Source organism: Thermothielavioides terrestris, chromosome 2 (genome assembly GCF_000226115.1).
Source record: "Thermothielavioides terrestris NRRL 8126 chromosome 2, complete sequence".
NCBI lineage: Eukaryota > Fungi > Ascomycota > Sordariomycetes > Sordariales > Chaetomiaceae > Thermothielavioides > Thermothielavioides terrestris.
Window position 1 is genome coordinate 4,250,413 of NC_016458.1, and position 13,103 is coordinate 4,263,515.

General features: G+C 58.1%; 4 protein-coding genes across 4 annotated transcripts; 2 read left to right on the forward strand and 2 right to left on the reverse strand.

Moving 5' to 3' along the window:
* Positions 1 to 1,511: 1,511 nt before the first annotated feature.
* THITE_2113705 (uncharacterized protein) lies at positions 1,512 to 2,230 on the forward strand. The gene is made up of 2 exons (XM_003652285.1): positions 1,512 to 1,646; positions 1,723 to 2,230. Exons 1-2 carry the CDS (start codon positions 1,519 to 1,521, stop codon positions 2,108 to 2,110), a joined length of 516 nt encoding a protein of 171 aa, XP_003652333.1. The 5' UTR covers positions 1,512 to 1,518; the 3' UTR covers positions 2,111 to 2,230.
* Positions 2,231 to 3,089: 859 nt separating this feature from the next.
* On the reverse strand, positions 3,090 to 4,867 carry THITE_36710 (uncharacterized protein; the record flags this gene model as incomplete). Its single annotated transcript, XM_003652286.1, has 5 exons — positions 3,090 to 3,475; positions 3,524 to 3,788; positions 3,897 to 4,485; positions 4,541 to 4,620; positions 4,697 to 4,867. 5 exons carry the CDS (start codon positions 4,865 to 4,867, stop codon positions 3,090 to 3,092), a joined length of 1,491 nt encoding a protein of 496 aa, XP_003652334.1.
* Positions 4,868 to 7,689: 2,822 nt separating this feature from the next.
* On the reverse strand, positions 7,690 to 8,145 carry THITE_2045161 (uncharacterized protein; the record flags this gene model as incomplete). Its single annotated transcript, XM_003652287.1, has 2 exons — positions 7,690 to 7,942; positions 8,000 to 8,145. 2 exons carry the CDS (start codon positions 8,143 to 8,145, stop codon positions 7,690 to 7,692), a joined length of 399 nt encoding a protein of 132 aa, XP_003652335.1.
* A 3,035-nt stretch (positions 8,146 to 11,180) lies between these two features.
* On the forward strand, positions 11,181 to 12,233 carry THITE_2154342 (uncharacterized protein; the record flags this gene model as incomplete). The annotated part of the gene is made up of 2 exons (XM_003652288.1): positions 11,181 to 11,479; positions 11,560 to 12,233. The coding sequence occupies exons 1-2, from the start codon at positions 11,278 to 11,280 to the stop codon at positions 12,231 to 12,233; spliced, it is 876 nt and encodes a 291-aa protein (XP_003652336.1). The 5' UTR covers positions 11,181 to 11,277.
* Between the last annotated feature and the right edge of the window lie 870 nt (positions 12,234 to 13,103).

Genomic DNA, 13,103 nt, shown 5'->3' on the forward strand with positions numbered 1-13,103 from the left:
CTGCACTATAGTCGACCCAACTACTGTACTATAGTCGACCTGACTACTATACTATAGTCGACTAAACCACTGTATTATAGTTAGTTAAGATAGAGAAGGTTTGTTTTCTGTAAGGCCTTGAAAATTTTCCTTGGCAATAGTGGGGCAGCTAGGTGAGTAGGGTAGGTAAAGGCAAAAACGTCGAGGTGGTTTAGGTTTACGAAGAGTCCGAGCTCTGAGCCTCCATATCAAGCTGTTAGGAGGTCAATGGTCAATCTGAGATTAAGGCCGATGATGAATTGCATGATGCATCACACATGGCGTGGTGACTGCTCGCTTCCCTGTAGCCCGTCGGTGCATGGACGAGTTATGTGTGTGAAGCAGCATCTACCTTATACACGCCCGAACTCCATCCCCCGGCTGGCAGCATGCGGCCCCCTGTGTTGGCACCAAGACACTGCCTACCTTAGTTAGGTAGGTAGGTGGTGCGTAACTGCCTGCCCAAGCATTCCTACGGAAGATGCGGATGGGATGTGACGGGGCCAGAAAGGGCGATTCAACACGCCGGTGTTGGCTTCCAGCTTCGGCCCAGGCACTTTCCGCCAGCAAGCCGCCAGCAAGCAAGCTGACCACAGCACCTCCGGTTGCCCTCTCTCTCTTAAGTAGAGTTTCCAGATTGACTCTCCTGCTGCGTCGGCTGCAGAAGCAATGCCTACTTGGCCTATCTTACTTGGGCCGTTCGGCCGTTCTGGATAGAGGAGGCAGCACACAAGAGTGAGCTCGGCCGGAACTCTAGAGATGGAGGATCGCGCGCCTGCTTCGGCCGGGTATGTTGAGTGAGTGCCTCTGCCTTCACCTGGGAGTGTGCTAAAGGGGGTTTGCAGAAACGGCACCCAGGAGCCAAGGGTCAAGCTTGGGAGTGAGTAGACTCGACCGTTGAACGGAAACGGATCTGCGAGACGCCAGGGGTACTGATACGAGGCAGCCCTCGATATAGCTACCCTACGAAACCCAGAGTTTGCTGGCTGGCACACACGCCAACCCACGGAGGAGGAGGCCCTGGCCAGGATGTTCGACGACATCGAGCGAAGCGAGCGCGACGGCGACGTCGGCGACCTGTGTGTCTGGTGCGATCGAGCAGCCAAGGACTACTGCAACGGCTGCAAGCACGCCCGCTACTGCTCGAGGGCCTGCCAAGTTGCGGACTGGCCCATCCACAAGAAGGTTTGCAAGGACTTTGCTGGTGCCGCGGCGGACGCCAAGCGGCCGAGTCCGTCACATCGCCGCGTCCTCTTCTTTCCCATGTTCAACACCAAGCCACAGTTGCACTGGACCGACGAAAAGAAGACTGCCCACGGCAGGTGGCTTGAACTTGACCATGCAGAACGTTCCGCCTTTTCCGTGTTGGCCGGCGTGGCCGGCGTTCAGGACCTGACCGACAGCGGTGTGCGCACGCTGCTCAATCTCCAGCACCACCTCGGCGGCCGGTCAGTTCATGGCTGCCCAACCCCATCTTGAGCGAGAGTAGGACTGGACTAAATGCCTTGGGGATACAGGCGCATCGGCCACGCGCTGACTGCCTTCAGCTACTGCATCGTCAGGCCTCTGCATCACCCGCAGCTTCTGAACCGCAGCATCAACGCGCTGGCCAAGCCTGGTTACTTGCGGTGCGTGCCTGCTCCCTGGGAGCCTTTTGGCTTTTCGAGTTTCTCTCCGGCTAACATGCGGTCTGCCCGCGACCAGTCCTTGGGCCGGCCCCGTCATTGTCTTTGCAGATGTTCGCCGTCGCGGCGACTCGATCCCCGGCGAAGCCCTTGATATCACCCCTCGCGATGTCAACACTGTCGTGCGTTTACTAGAGACCCCCACCTGCGCATGTGTTGCCGACCCTGGCCGCTACCTGGGCGGCGAGGTCGTCGCGGGCCTCCGCATCAACGACATCCGGACAGAGATCAATGTGGCGCTCGGCGTGGATTGCGTGTTTGAGTCAACCTTGGTCCCGCGGTCTCCGGTCGAGTGCGCCGACCATGTAATTGCGATAGCTCTTCTTCTGGGACTGCGCTGGTATGTGTTCTTGCCCTCCAGTATTCCTTTGGAAACCTTCCTCGCCGCGCGGCGACAGAGCAGCTAATCGCTCCCGCGAAGGTACATCCGTCCAGCAAACTACTACGCCGACGAACCAGGCAACACCATTTGGAGCGATGGCACCCTCCGCTACTTGGCCTACATCTGCGACGTCCAGCGGACGGAGGACGTTCCTGTTGAAGGCGGCGGCGAAGACGGGGATTCTCCACCCTTTTGCATCGTGTGCGATGACGGCCCGTTTGTTGCCGGCGTCATCGTCCTCCACGGATCGGGCAACCCGATCCACATGCACCACGTGCTTGCCCTCGGTGCCTACATTGACCAAGTCATCTTCGAGAAGGGCATGCCCTCCGAGGCCGGCTTCCGAAGTTTTTGGGACGACTACAAGGAGAGGATGGGTGATTCCGTCTTGGGCGTGCCGTCGCCGTACGAGTGGGAGAAGGAGGGCATCAAGGATAAGCTAGGTGCTTTCGAACCCAAGGTTGTTAGGCAAGCGCTTGTTCTCCGGATCGAAGTCGTCTGGCAGAACCTTACGGGCACGATTGGTTCCTAGAATGTAATGCTCAGTGAGAGTGAGGGAGAAAGCAGGTGGGAGAAAATGTTTGGAAGAAAACGGGCAGCTGAGCCTGCGGACCCGGCACTCAAATTACACGTCTTGGGGTATTCTTCACACCATTGCCAGACGGACCGAGGACGGCAAAGACAGCGATAGTGAAGACTTAAGAACCTTAATCTTTCGAATACTGGTGCGCCTTGCTAGTGCTTGTTAGCTTTTTATTGTAGATCAAGAAGCTTCTATTTTCTGTTTTAACTCTGGACCTGCAGCCATCATGGCGCCTAAATGCTTGCCTCATTTGCACAATGTTATCCACCTCTTTCTTGAACGCCCAAGCAGTCGTCAAGCCGAGTCGCTATGCACAAAGCACATCCGTCAAAAAGTATCCCAACAAGAGAGAAGAACCGGACTAGAGACCCAAGAGAAGAAAAAAAACCACAGTCACCGACCGACACACCCCTCGCGTCACTCAACGCCCGCCTACCTGACCCTTAGGCAAAGGCGGAATCCAGGCAACGGCAGCATTGACGGCCAGATTGACCACGCCGATGACCCAGAAGGCCTTGGCATAGTCGGTCCCGTCGTCCATGAACCTGAACACGACAGCGAACAGCACGCCGCCGAGGTTGCCGCCGGCGCCGGTCAGGCCGGACACGACGCCGTTCGCGAACGGGTGCACGTGCGGGACGAGGCTGAAGTTGGCGCCGTTGCCGGCCTCCACGAACACGGCCAGCAGCGCCACCAGCCCGAACATGGTTGCCCGGTCGTGCGGGTCCCGCGCCCCGATCGCCACCAGCACCGCCCCCGTCAGCAGCCCGCACGCCACCACCCACATCTTCTTCAGCCACAGCGCGCCTCCGCTGCTGCCGCCAGTAGTGCTGCTGCCGCCAGCACTGCTACTACCGCCGCCGCATAGGTTGTACAGCAGGTCGCTGACGATGCCGCCGAGCGGGCGCGTGACGAAGTTGAGGAAGCCGAACATGGCGGCCCAGTTGGCCGCCGCCGTCTGGCCCAGCTGTGGGAAGTTCTTGGCGTAGTAGGACGCCAGCACCGCGTTGATGGCCAGCTCCGTCCCGAACGAGCACATGTAGGTCAGGGTGTGGAAGATTGTCTGCGGCGAGACGGCCACCCGGAGCGTCTCGCGCACCGTCGGCCGCCGGATGAGCTCCTGCTGCAGTGGGGTCGCGGACAGCGGCGTGCTCGTGGCGGTCGTGGTGGTTGTGGTGGTGGCGGCGGCAGTCGGCTTGGCGGCTTCGAGGTCGAGGTTGACGGGCACGGCGGGGATCTTCTCCTTGCTCGGGATCGGGGAGAGCGTCGGCGTGGTGCCCGTGGTCTGCGGGTCGTTTATGCGGCCGGGAACGTCGACGATGACGGTGTCGGCGTCGGTGTTGCTGTCGTGGGCGGGGTGGCCGGGGGATTGGAGGTGGCGATCGCGCCACTTGCCGGTCGGGGTGTCCGGGCAGAGCAGGATGAGAGCGATGGCGGTCGCGATGACCATGGCGAGCGGCACGAGGAAGGTCAACCGCCAGGCCTGGCGCGGGGTGTGGCCATCTCCGACGAGGGCGTCGTAGACGGCTGGCATGATGAAGTAGGTGATGCCGCCGCCGGCATTGCCGAAGCCGCCGGTGAGGGCGTTGGCGGTGCCGACGACGTTCTTGTCGAAGAAGCCGGTCGACCAGACCTGGCAGGGGACGAAGCAGCCGCCGAGAATGCCGATGAAGAAGCGGCTGGCGTAGAGGCCCGAGGCATTTTGGACGAGGGGAGCGAGGCCGAGGGGGATGGCTCCGGCCAGGAGCAGACCGCCGAATACCTTGCGGGGGCCAAACTGGTCGCAAAGCGGTCCAGCAATAACGCGGACGAGCAGCCTTGCCTGGGGTTAGTGGTCTCGAGCGAGTTGTCGTCATGGACCGTGTTACTCACGTAGCGCACAGCGATACAATGTTGGAGTTGGCAACCTCGGCCGGGGATAGCTGGAGGTCGTTCTTGATGGTGTGCGTCAACTATGTTGCCGAGATGGGTCAGCATCGCAAGCCACTCGCCCCTGGGGCAGTTTGGAGTAGTTGCAAGGCGCCGTACCAGAGGGGGAAAGGTGTACCAGGCCCAAAAGGCGATCATGAAGCCGAACCAGGAAAAGAAGAAGACGCGCCCGTAGACATCGATGGGGTTCAGGACGGGCACGGACCGGGCCTTCAGGGTGACCGGGTTGACGTCCGGACGGGCGTAGAGGTGCGAGAACCTGAAGCCCATGTTTGCCGGCTTGGAGCCTAGTTGCTGCAGTCCAGGTGGAATCTCAAGGTGGCTAAGCTATCTGGGTACGTGGCCCGGAAGTCTGGATTCTGCTGGAGTAGCAAGCGTCTGGATACACGAGGGCCACGGCTTCTCGGGAGCCTCCGTCGATGTTATAGTCGAGCCGTCAACCCGGGGGAAGCTTCATTCTTGTTCTTGCATACGGCAGCAAAACAGCTGAGACTGTGTACGATCTGGAGGCATCCCCACGCCAGATCCACGTCTCTGCCGGGATATCGTGCGCCTCCTATTTCGTACGCAGGGCAGCTGTGGGATTGCCATGCTCTGTACCGCGGAAAAGCGAAGTAATGCTGATTATAGCCATGGCGAGAGTCAAGCTGTCAGAGCACCGGTGCGGGCGGGTTTCGAGACTCGAACGGGTCCGCTCGCCGTTGCTCATCGCTGATAAGGAACAGGCAGGGGATATACGGGCCGGATCTGGACGGAAATGCACCATGAGATAGCGTCCCGTCGCCTCGGAGATGCTCAATTGTGGTGGGACAGAGATACACCAGAGAAGGGCACTCCTTCGGGGAATGGGGCCACTGGCATCTTGAACCAGGCAGTGTAGTCCGTAGTTATAGCCACTAGCCCCCTCGCCGCTTCCCCCCTCAACCCCCCTGGGGGCTCTCATCTGTCTCCGTACACAGTACACGGATCATGGCGGTGTACTCCGTACACTACATCCGTACGCAGCGCCAAGAGGCATGTCAAGTATACGGATAACAAGGCCATACGCCCCAGGCGTTCCAGGATCATGGGCCATGAGAATGGTGAGAGCCACTTCGTATATCTTTGACTGGGAGCGGCAGTCCTGGATCAGTCTTCTCCCGTGACAGGGTTAGGCATGCCACGGTGGTGTTGCGCACGTTGCGAACCTTGCGCCTGCGGGAAGGCGACGAGAAAAGCCGAAACGTGGCCTTCCTTATCTTTGGCTGCCCTGCTCAGCCCACCGGCTGGTGAACGTTATCATGCTCCTCCACGGTTTCAACCGGGGGGGCGCCGAGATAGGCCTGATAAGCCCTGATTGAGGCTCCAATGGGGCCTTGGGGCAGCACACGTCGATCTCCGCGGCCCGACAGGGTGCAGGAGCGTGTCATTGTGGATGAAGGCGTCAAGAGGGCATTGCGCCAGACACTGGGGCGTGTACGGAGTGCGGATCATAGTGCATGTGTTGACACTTGCGCGTGGCTTGCACGCGGTAAGTTGGAGTTGACGGTTGCAGAGGCGTGGCTGATACGCTTGGCACTAACGGACTCTTGTTAACGCTAGCGTTGAAAAAAAGACCAACCAACAGCCACAGCGCCGCGGTTACGGCGAACTCAGGGGCTTACTTAAGACAGAGTACCTAGGTATGTATTCCGTGCACCGCACACAAAAGGGGAATTGTGGGTAGTTATTGAACCAAACCAACGCAACAGCATTCCGTAGTCTCAATTATCGCTCAGATCTGCGGACTCTCGGTATGCCCAGGAAAGTCTCTGAATTCAGGGTAGAACAAGCCACCAGCACGGTGGCTGGAGATGGCTTGGGGTGGCCAACCAAATTCAACAGTTAGCTAAGGTCCACATGTGGTTGGTTCACGGAGGACCTGGCATCAGCAACAAGTGGGGACCCCCACGCCCCTCCCAGCGATATCCGGGCCCAGTCCACCCCCACCCAGCCTTTCCGCATCAGGAACACAGGACGCCCACTATAGTGAGTCTGCCAAATGCACCACTCCCACTATACGGTATTCTGTCGAATGTTTTTTTCCTCCTTCTCCTCCCGAGATTCGGATAGACGAGTTCCATTGATCTGAGATTAGCGATGCTGGGACGCCGCCCACACTGCGCATACACTACCTAACCCATACCGCGGAGTTGTGCCAAGCGCCAGCGGCACGAAAATTGGCTCGGAGGCGGCTTGAGGCTGAACTTCCAATGCACCTCACCTCACTTGATCACAACGGCACCCGCTTGGGGGTCAGCTTCAGATCCTCCTTCTACGAAGATGCCATTGCCATTGGCCCAGCTGCACCTTGGCGCCTGGTCCGTCTCCTCGCACGCACGACCCTAACACTACCAATGTGGTCAAGTATCCCGGCTCTGCAGCGGCATTTGCCGGATGCCAAAGTCATGCTGCCCCCCCTTTTTTTTTCTGTCGAAAGCAGCTGAGTTCCCGCTCTGGTTTGACCAAGCATCGCAATTCGCAGGGTCTGCAGAATTGTGTCCTGCATTCACTGCAGCAGAGTCGACAACCGCGACTGGTCGCTGGTCAACGCTGCCTGCCACCGCCTAGCACAGTAGTCTTTCTTCCCCGTAGTTAGCGCCCGCCAACGTTCCAAATTTGGCTTGGACATCCTCCTGAATTCTCGCCGGCCTGGCTCTCGTGGGCCAGGTTGGCGGCACTACCTCGAATAACTAGCTGCTGCAGCGTGCTGCTGCTCTGGCCTAACTAACCGCTGGCAATGCGCAATCATACCTCGCCCAACCTGCCAGCCGCGTCGTCCTGTGCCGGCCATCCCCATGTCGTGCAGGGAGCTGCTGAACACTGTCGAAGAGGCGAATGCTTGTGGCCAGCCCCGTCCAGCCAGGCGCTACACCAGACTCTGTGTCCTGCTGGTGAGAAGGGGAAGAAGGGAGGTTGTCGTCCCGCGCTGGGGGGCGGGAACGCCGCGAGATCGAGACCCGGCGCGTCCAGCGGGGAGAAGTACGGATTGGCCACTGTCGAGACGCCCCTACTAGCGTCCAGCTTTCCCCTATTTGGCTACCTACCTTAGTTATATCCCCTGACAGTGTCAATCATGCTGCAAATGCAAAGTGGTGACTTCTGGGTACCAATGCCGTTGATGGCTTGCGGTTTCCCCCGACAGAGAACCTCCTCAGCATCGTGGAGGATTCCCTGAGAGACCGTTTTGGCGACGACCAAGAACAGCTCACCAGCAGCATCGTGGCCTTCTGGAATGCTACGCTACGCAGTCTCAGCCCCAGCAGACTCGCCGCCAAGGAAGGTCCCTTCGCCGCTGAAAGCAAAGCTAGCGCCGCATTAGCTATCCTGGCCATCCCCTTGGACTTTCTCACTGTCCTTCTCGCTCTGTGTGCCCTGCGGCACGATTCAAGCCGCCGTTCGATTGCCGCGGCGCCTCTCCTCAGCGCTTTGCTAACCGCTGCTGCCGGGGTCCTCGCCGTCCTATCTTTGCGAAACGGCGTGCAAGGGGCGGTTTCGACGGGTGAGAGCGTGGGCCCCGCCGTGATCATCTTGTTGGTCGCCGCTGCACTGCGAGCCGTGTCTGCCGCTGCTGCGGACTTTGACTCCTCTTCTGTGTACATCACCCGTCCCACACTAAGCAGACCTCGCTATTCCCATGGCTTTGTGGACGGCTCGCAGATCCAACCGTGGACCCGGCCGTCTACGGAACCGACCCGGCCGGCTTGGGAGTCGGAAAACGTAAGGATTGGGTTCCTCGGAGAGCACCATGTAAAGTTTCCCAACCCCGGTTCGATTTTGCGTTGGCATGGCTGACCGGATAGCTGCAGATATTTAAATGGCTACAGAGTCGACTGCCCGGATGGACATGGGAGAACTGGACTAGCGGACTACGGATCTACGCTGGCATACAAGCGTTCACGGAGAACGAGAACAACTATGCCGACTTCACCTACGAGGATAGCGAACTGCAGATGAAGCAGCTGCTTGCCGAGCAAGGAGTGCCCGTCTCTCCTGGCTGGTCGTCGAGAACCCGGTATATCACATCGAGGTAAAATCTACCCCTCATGGACGCGAGGCCCCATTCTTCGTGAGTCGGTTTCAAGTGAAGAAGGTAAGTTTGGCCAGAAAAACGTGCCACGCTTACGCCTGAGGCTGACGAACAAACCACAGATGAGAGATTATGAACGTAATTCTTTGCATGCATATGTTCTCATTCGCGTCTTTCACGTTGAGGGAACGCGGACCAAAAAATTCTTCCTGGATTCGCTCAGTCATAGTGGGCTTCAATGGGAACCTCTTCATGATGGAGGTTACAGAGTGTATGTTAAGTAGTGATTTCAAACCATCACATCTAGATAGGAATGGGACAGACCACAGCGCCACCTACCTTTACTCGTGCGCGACATCCATCGCTTGCCCCCCGATCCGCTTCCTGATTCGGGCGTCGAAGCCAAGGCAGCGCGGTGATATGCGGTAGGAGACGGCGTTTGCAAGGACGTCAACGGCTACAGTAGCCGCGGCTCCCGTTGTCTAGGCGTCCTTATCGTCGCAGGAAATGGCCAGATGTATTCCGTACATGCTCCCGTGGCAGAAAAGCACAATCGCGTGATATTTTCCGGACTAATCTTCGTGCGTATTACATCTTCGAGGGACGGGACACAGGTCGGGATACCTACCTACATAACTGTATGTGTAGTGTTTGTAATCAAATCATTCTTAATGGCCGAGATGGCGAACTAAGATAACCCGGCTATACGTGTAGCGGTGGCTTCTGCCTGCATGTCATTGGAGAAACACGGATGAGTAACATCTCAGCGGGCCTCGTTTAGCTCTCGATGTTGTAACGACTATCACGCAGCGGGCGTCGTTAGAATATTTGAGGACCTCCGAACCATCACGCAACGAGCTTCCCGATCTTGACTGCAGATGAAACAGCAAAAGACTGAATAAACATCGACCACATGCATATTTTGTTTTTAAAGTATGAAAGACCATAGGCCCCGAGGCGACGATTCCGAATATCGATCCCCAAGTTGACTTCCAACAAGCAGCGACGTAAACACGCCAAAGAACAGAACCAGTTGCCTCGTCAATATCAGCTTACTCAACCATGGCTCAGCAGCGTTTCCTTGTGCGGCACTCATTGGAGTAGGCTCCAGCCCAAGCGCTCTCCGCTTAAGGTAGTACTTAGGGAGTGAAGGCAACGAGACAGACAGCAACTAACAAGGGGGCTTATCGAATCAATGTGTCCACGCAGTACCATGATAGCTCACGTTGTCTGGCCGCAAAAGAAGCCCTTGGCTAACGGCATTGACTTGACATGAAGGATTGATGTAAGAAACTTTTACCTACATAGGGTGATGTGATTCTGAAATTCATCTATCGGCTTCTCCTGCAGTTTGCGTGTTGCATTGCCAGGCGGTCAGGTGAGGCAATGAAGAGGTAGCCAGCAGTTTGAGGAACTGGGTTGCCAAACCGTTATCCGGAATCCCTTAGATGAGCGGTGAGGTGGCAACAATGGCGGAGGCTCGAGCAATGCACCAGACGTCAATCGGCGCAGCGGTGGCGGCAAGCTTCGGCTGCCCCTTCAATGCGCAGCTCTCGATTGGGCCGGCGGAAAGCCAGTTCAGCGCACTTCAGCGCATTGGCGTTGGCTTGGCCCGTGCGTGGCCGGCTCTCGGCGGCTCTCGGAGTGCTCCGTGAGGCCCTGCAACAAATTAGCATCAGGGTTGGAGTCGAACATCGCGACGGCTGACTTGGAATTGGCATGAATTGCCTAGGAGCAGGTCTGATACAGCCAACCTCTGGATTTTGCCAGCCTAAGCTGGTCATCAGGATCAACCTGTTCGAGCGCTGGAGCTGTGGATGGTTTCGGCAACGACCGCCAAGCCCGGCCGGAGCCCCGAGAGCCGGCATGAGTGGGTCCCCGATAAGCCCACATTTTCCGTGCCGTGCCGTGCCGGGTCCCCTCCGATCTCGACCCCGCCCACACCCGAGAAAATTTCGTGATGTCACATGCATCACGTGCACCGATCCAGGAACCGCTGGATATTCAGGGATGACTTGATCTCCGATAATCCCAGCCGGGCGGCGTCCTTGCCACCAATTCGCCTGCCAGTCCAATCAATGGCGCTGCCTCCTATCGGTCCAGCAAGTGTTCAAGGTCGCCGACCACATCGGATGAACCAATCCACTCGTGTCGGGACGTTTGGAGCAACTCAGCCAGTCGGTATCTTGGGTATGCCAGTTTGTCCGAGCTGTCATGCGCAGCTCAGCCACTGTTCGCGCTTTGTCTCCTCTCAACGGCAAGTCGCTGTGCTGGAGAAGAACCCGTTCGGGTGTCGGCGTGGATCCGTCGGCGAGGCTAAGACGCCCGCGGGCCAAGGATCCTGCACCGCAGGCAGCTTGTGACAGTTCCATGATTGCTGGTCAATTCCAGTAGGTCGTGCCGTGTTCCGATTCTCGCTGTCAACAGACTTTGTCCTCACCGCTGGTACACAACCGGCGGGAAGTACATAAATAACTGTTTTCTCCACCGACGCATGTTCACTCGGGGAGGAATGTACTTGGCACTTCAACGCGACCCGAACTTCGAGTTCATTGCCGTTGATGTCCTACGTGTCGTGACCCCATCAACATCAGAGAGTAATACGCAGGCGTGCCTTCGATCCATCCACATCATGCAGCCTCCAGAAAAGGGGTCAAACCCCAGGTCTCGCTCCGGTGACGGAACTCTCGATCTTCAGAGCCACAAATCACCAGTCACCCGTGCGCCGTCATCCAATCTTTCAAGGGTATGGCATTATCTGAACGAGGACATCCGTGTTTCCTGCCTCGCCGAGCTCGAGCTACTGATCCTGACCTTCTGCATCGGCCTTCAAGGCAAGCAAGAGAACCGTCCCATTTTACCTCTCTCCAGCTTGCCAGACCTTTTTGCTGACCTCACGCCCCTGTTAAAACAGATGCCGTGTCCTTCCCCGACTTCCACTGCTTCGCGTCCAACCAAACGGGCAACACCGTCTTCCTGGTACTCGCCGTCGTGCTCCCCGAAGTCAACGGCGACATGTTCGTGACGGCCAACATCGGCGTCGCCCTGGGCTTCTTCCTCGCCGCCGCCTGGCTGACGGGCCAGCTGGGCCACGTCGTCGGCGCCCGCCGCCGCCTGTGGCTCGTGTTCTGCAACCTCGCGCAGAGCTGCCTCGTCCTCGCCGCCGCCGCGGTGCAGTACCTCAACCGCCCCCCCGGCGGCCCGCTCGCGCCGCTCGACGGCGCCTGGACCACGATGCCCGGCACCCTGTGGGCCATCGGCCTGCTGGCCACCGCGGCCGGCAGCCAGGTGGTGCTGTCGCGATCGCTGCGCCTGACCGAGATCTCGACCGCCATGGCCACGGCCGCCTGGCTCGACCTGGTGATCGACCGGGACCTGTTTGCGCTGAGGAACAGGCCGAGGAATCGGCGGATCGGCTTCCTGGCCGCCCTCATCCTGGGCACGCTGGCCGGCGCGTTCATATTCCGGCGCGTGGGCTCGCCCGCTGCGTTAATGGTGTCTGGCGCGGGGAAGATGTTGGTGACGGTCATGTTCCTGTTTAATGGGGCGGAAAAGCCCAAGGTGACGGACCCCGAGGATTCGGCTTGATCCGAAGGCGGAGGCCAGTGAAGTCCGCCGACTAAGGGGTCGACGCCGTTCCGCTCTGCATTGGATGAATTTGGCTTTAGGGGACAGCGCGGCGTTCTGGTCATGCATCTGATACCAGCTGGATTACGAGCAAGGATGGCGAGGGCTATTACGGAGTCTTTGTGGGAACATTCGGTCAGAGGCGAGCGGTCGTTTCACCAACACCAAGGGCTTGCTGGAAGGTAAATGGCAGGAACCGGCGTCAAAAGAAGAGCGGATTTCAGGTAAGTATAGAAGTGGTACAACTAGTAGTCGGCCAGTGGACATAGATGGAATTAAAGAGCCAATGTGAACTACGCGGTTTTGGAGCCTAGAAGATGCTGGCCGCGGGTCCCAGAATGGTACCCTCAGCATTAGAGACAGCAGCTCGGGCTTATCCATGCCAAAATGTACTTACAGATTAGCATTGTTCTAGACAATTGTTCTCATTTTTGGGCTGGGAGAGACGAGGCTCATGGTCCAGGGGCACAGGGATGAAGGGCAAGTGAAAAGCAGAGTTGAAGGCATGAGACGAAGGAATAGCTGTTTATATCATAGCCACCGACTAGAGACACACACCTAGAAAAAAAGAAAAGAAAGAAACAAAGAAAGAAAAAAAGAAAGAAAGAAAGAAAGAAAGAAAGAGGTGACTACACCGGAGTGTTCTGAGAGCAGCGGGAAAAGCGAGGCCGGGGGCCGGTCAAGGCGTCGTCGCCGTAGTGCCGGCCGCCGGCCGCCGGCAGCGAAAACTGAAATGCGGTATGGAGAGCGAGAATCAAGGGGCTTGGGCCAAAGCTGCCGCGGGCGCAGGGCGAGGCGAGGGAAGGGACCAGAGAGAGAGGAGAGCCACGA

Bases quoted from the DNA above. Each gene is read 5' to 3' on its own strand.
- THITE_2113705 (XM_003652285.1), top strand. From the start codon at position 1,519: ATGCCTTGGGGATACAGGCGCATCGGCCACGCGCTGACTGCCTTCAGC. The intron at 1,647-1,722 runs GTGCGTGCCTGC...GCCCGCGACCAG, and splicing joins GCCAAGCCTGGTTACTTGCG to TCCTTGGGCCGGCCCCGTCA.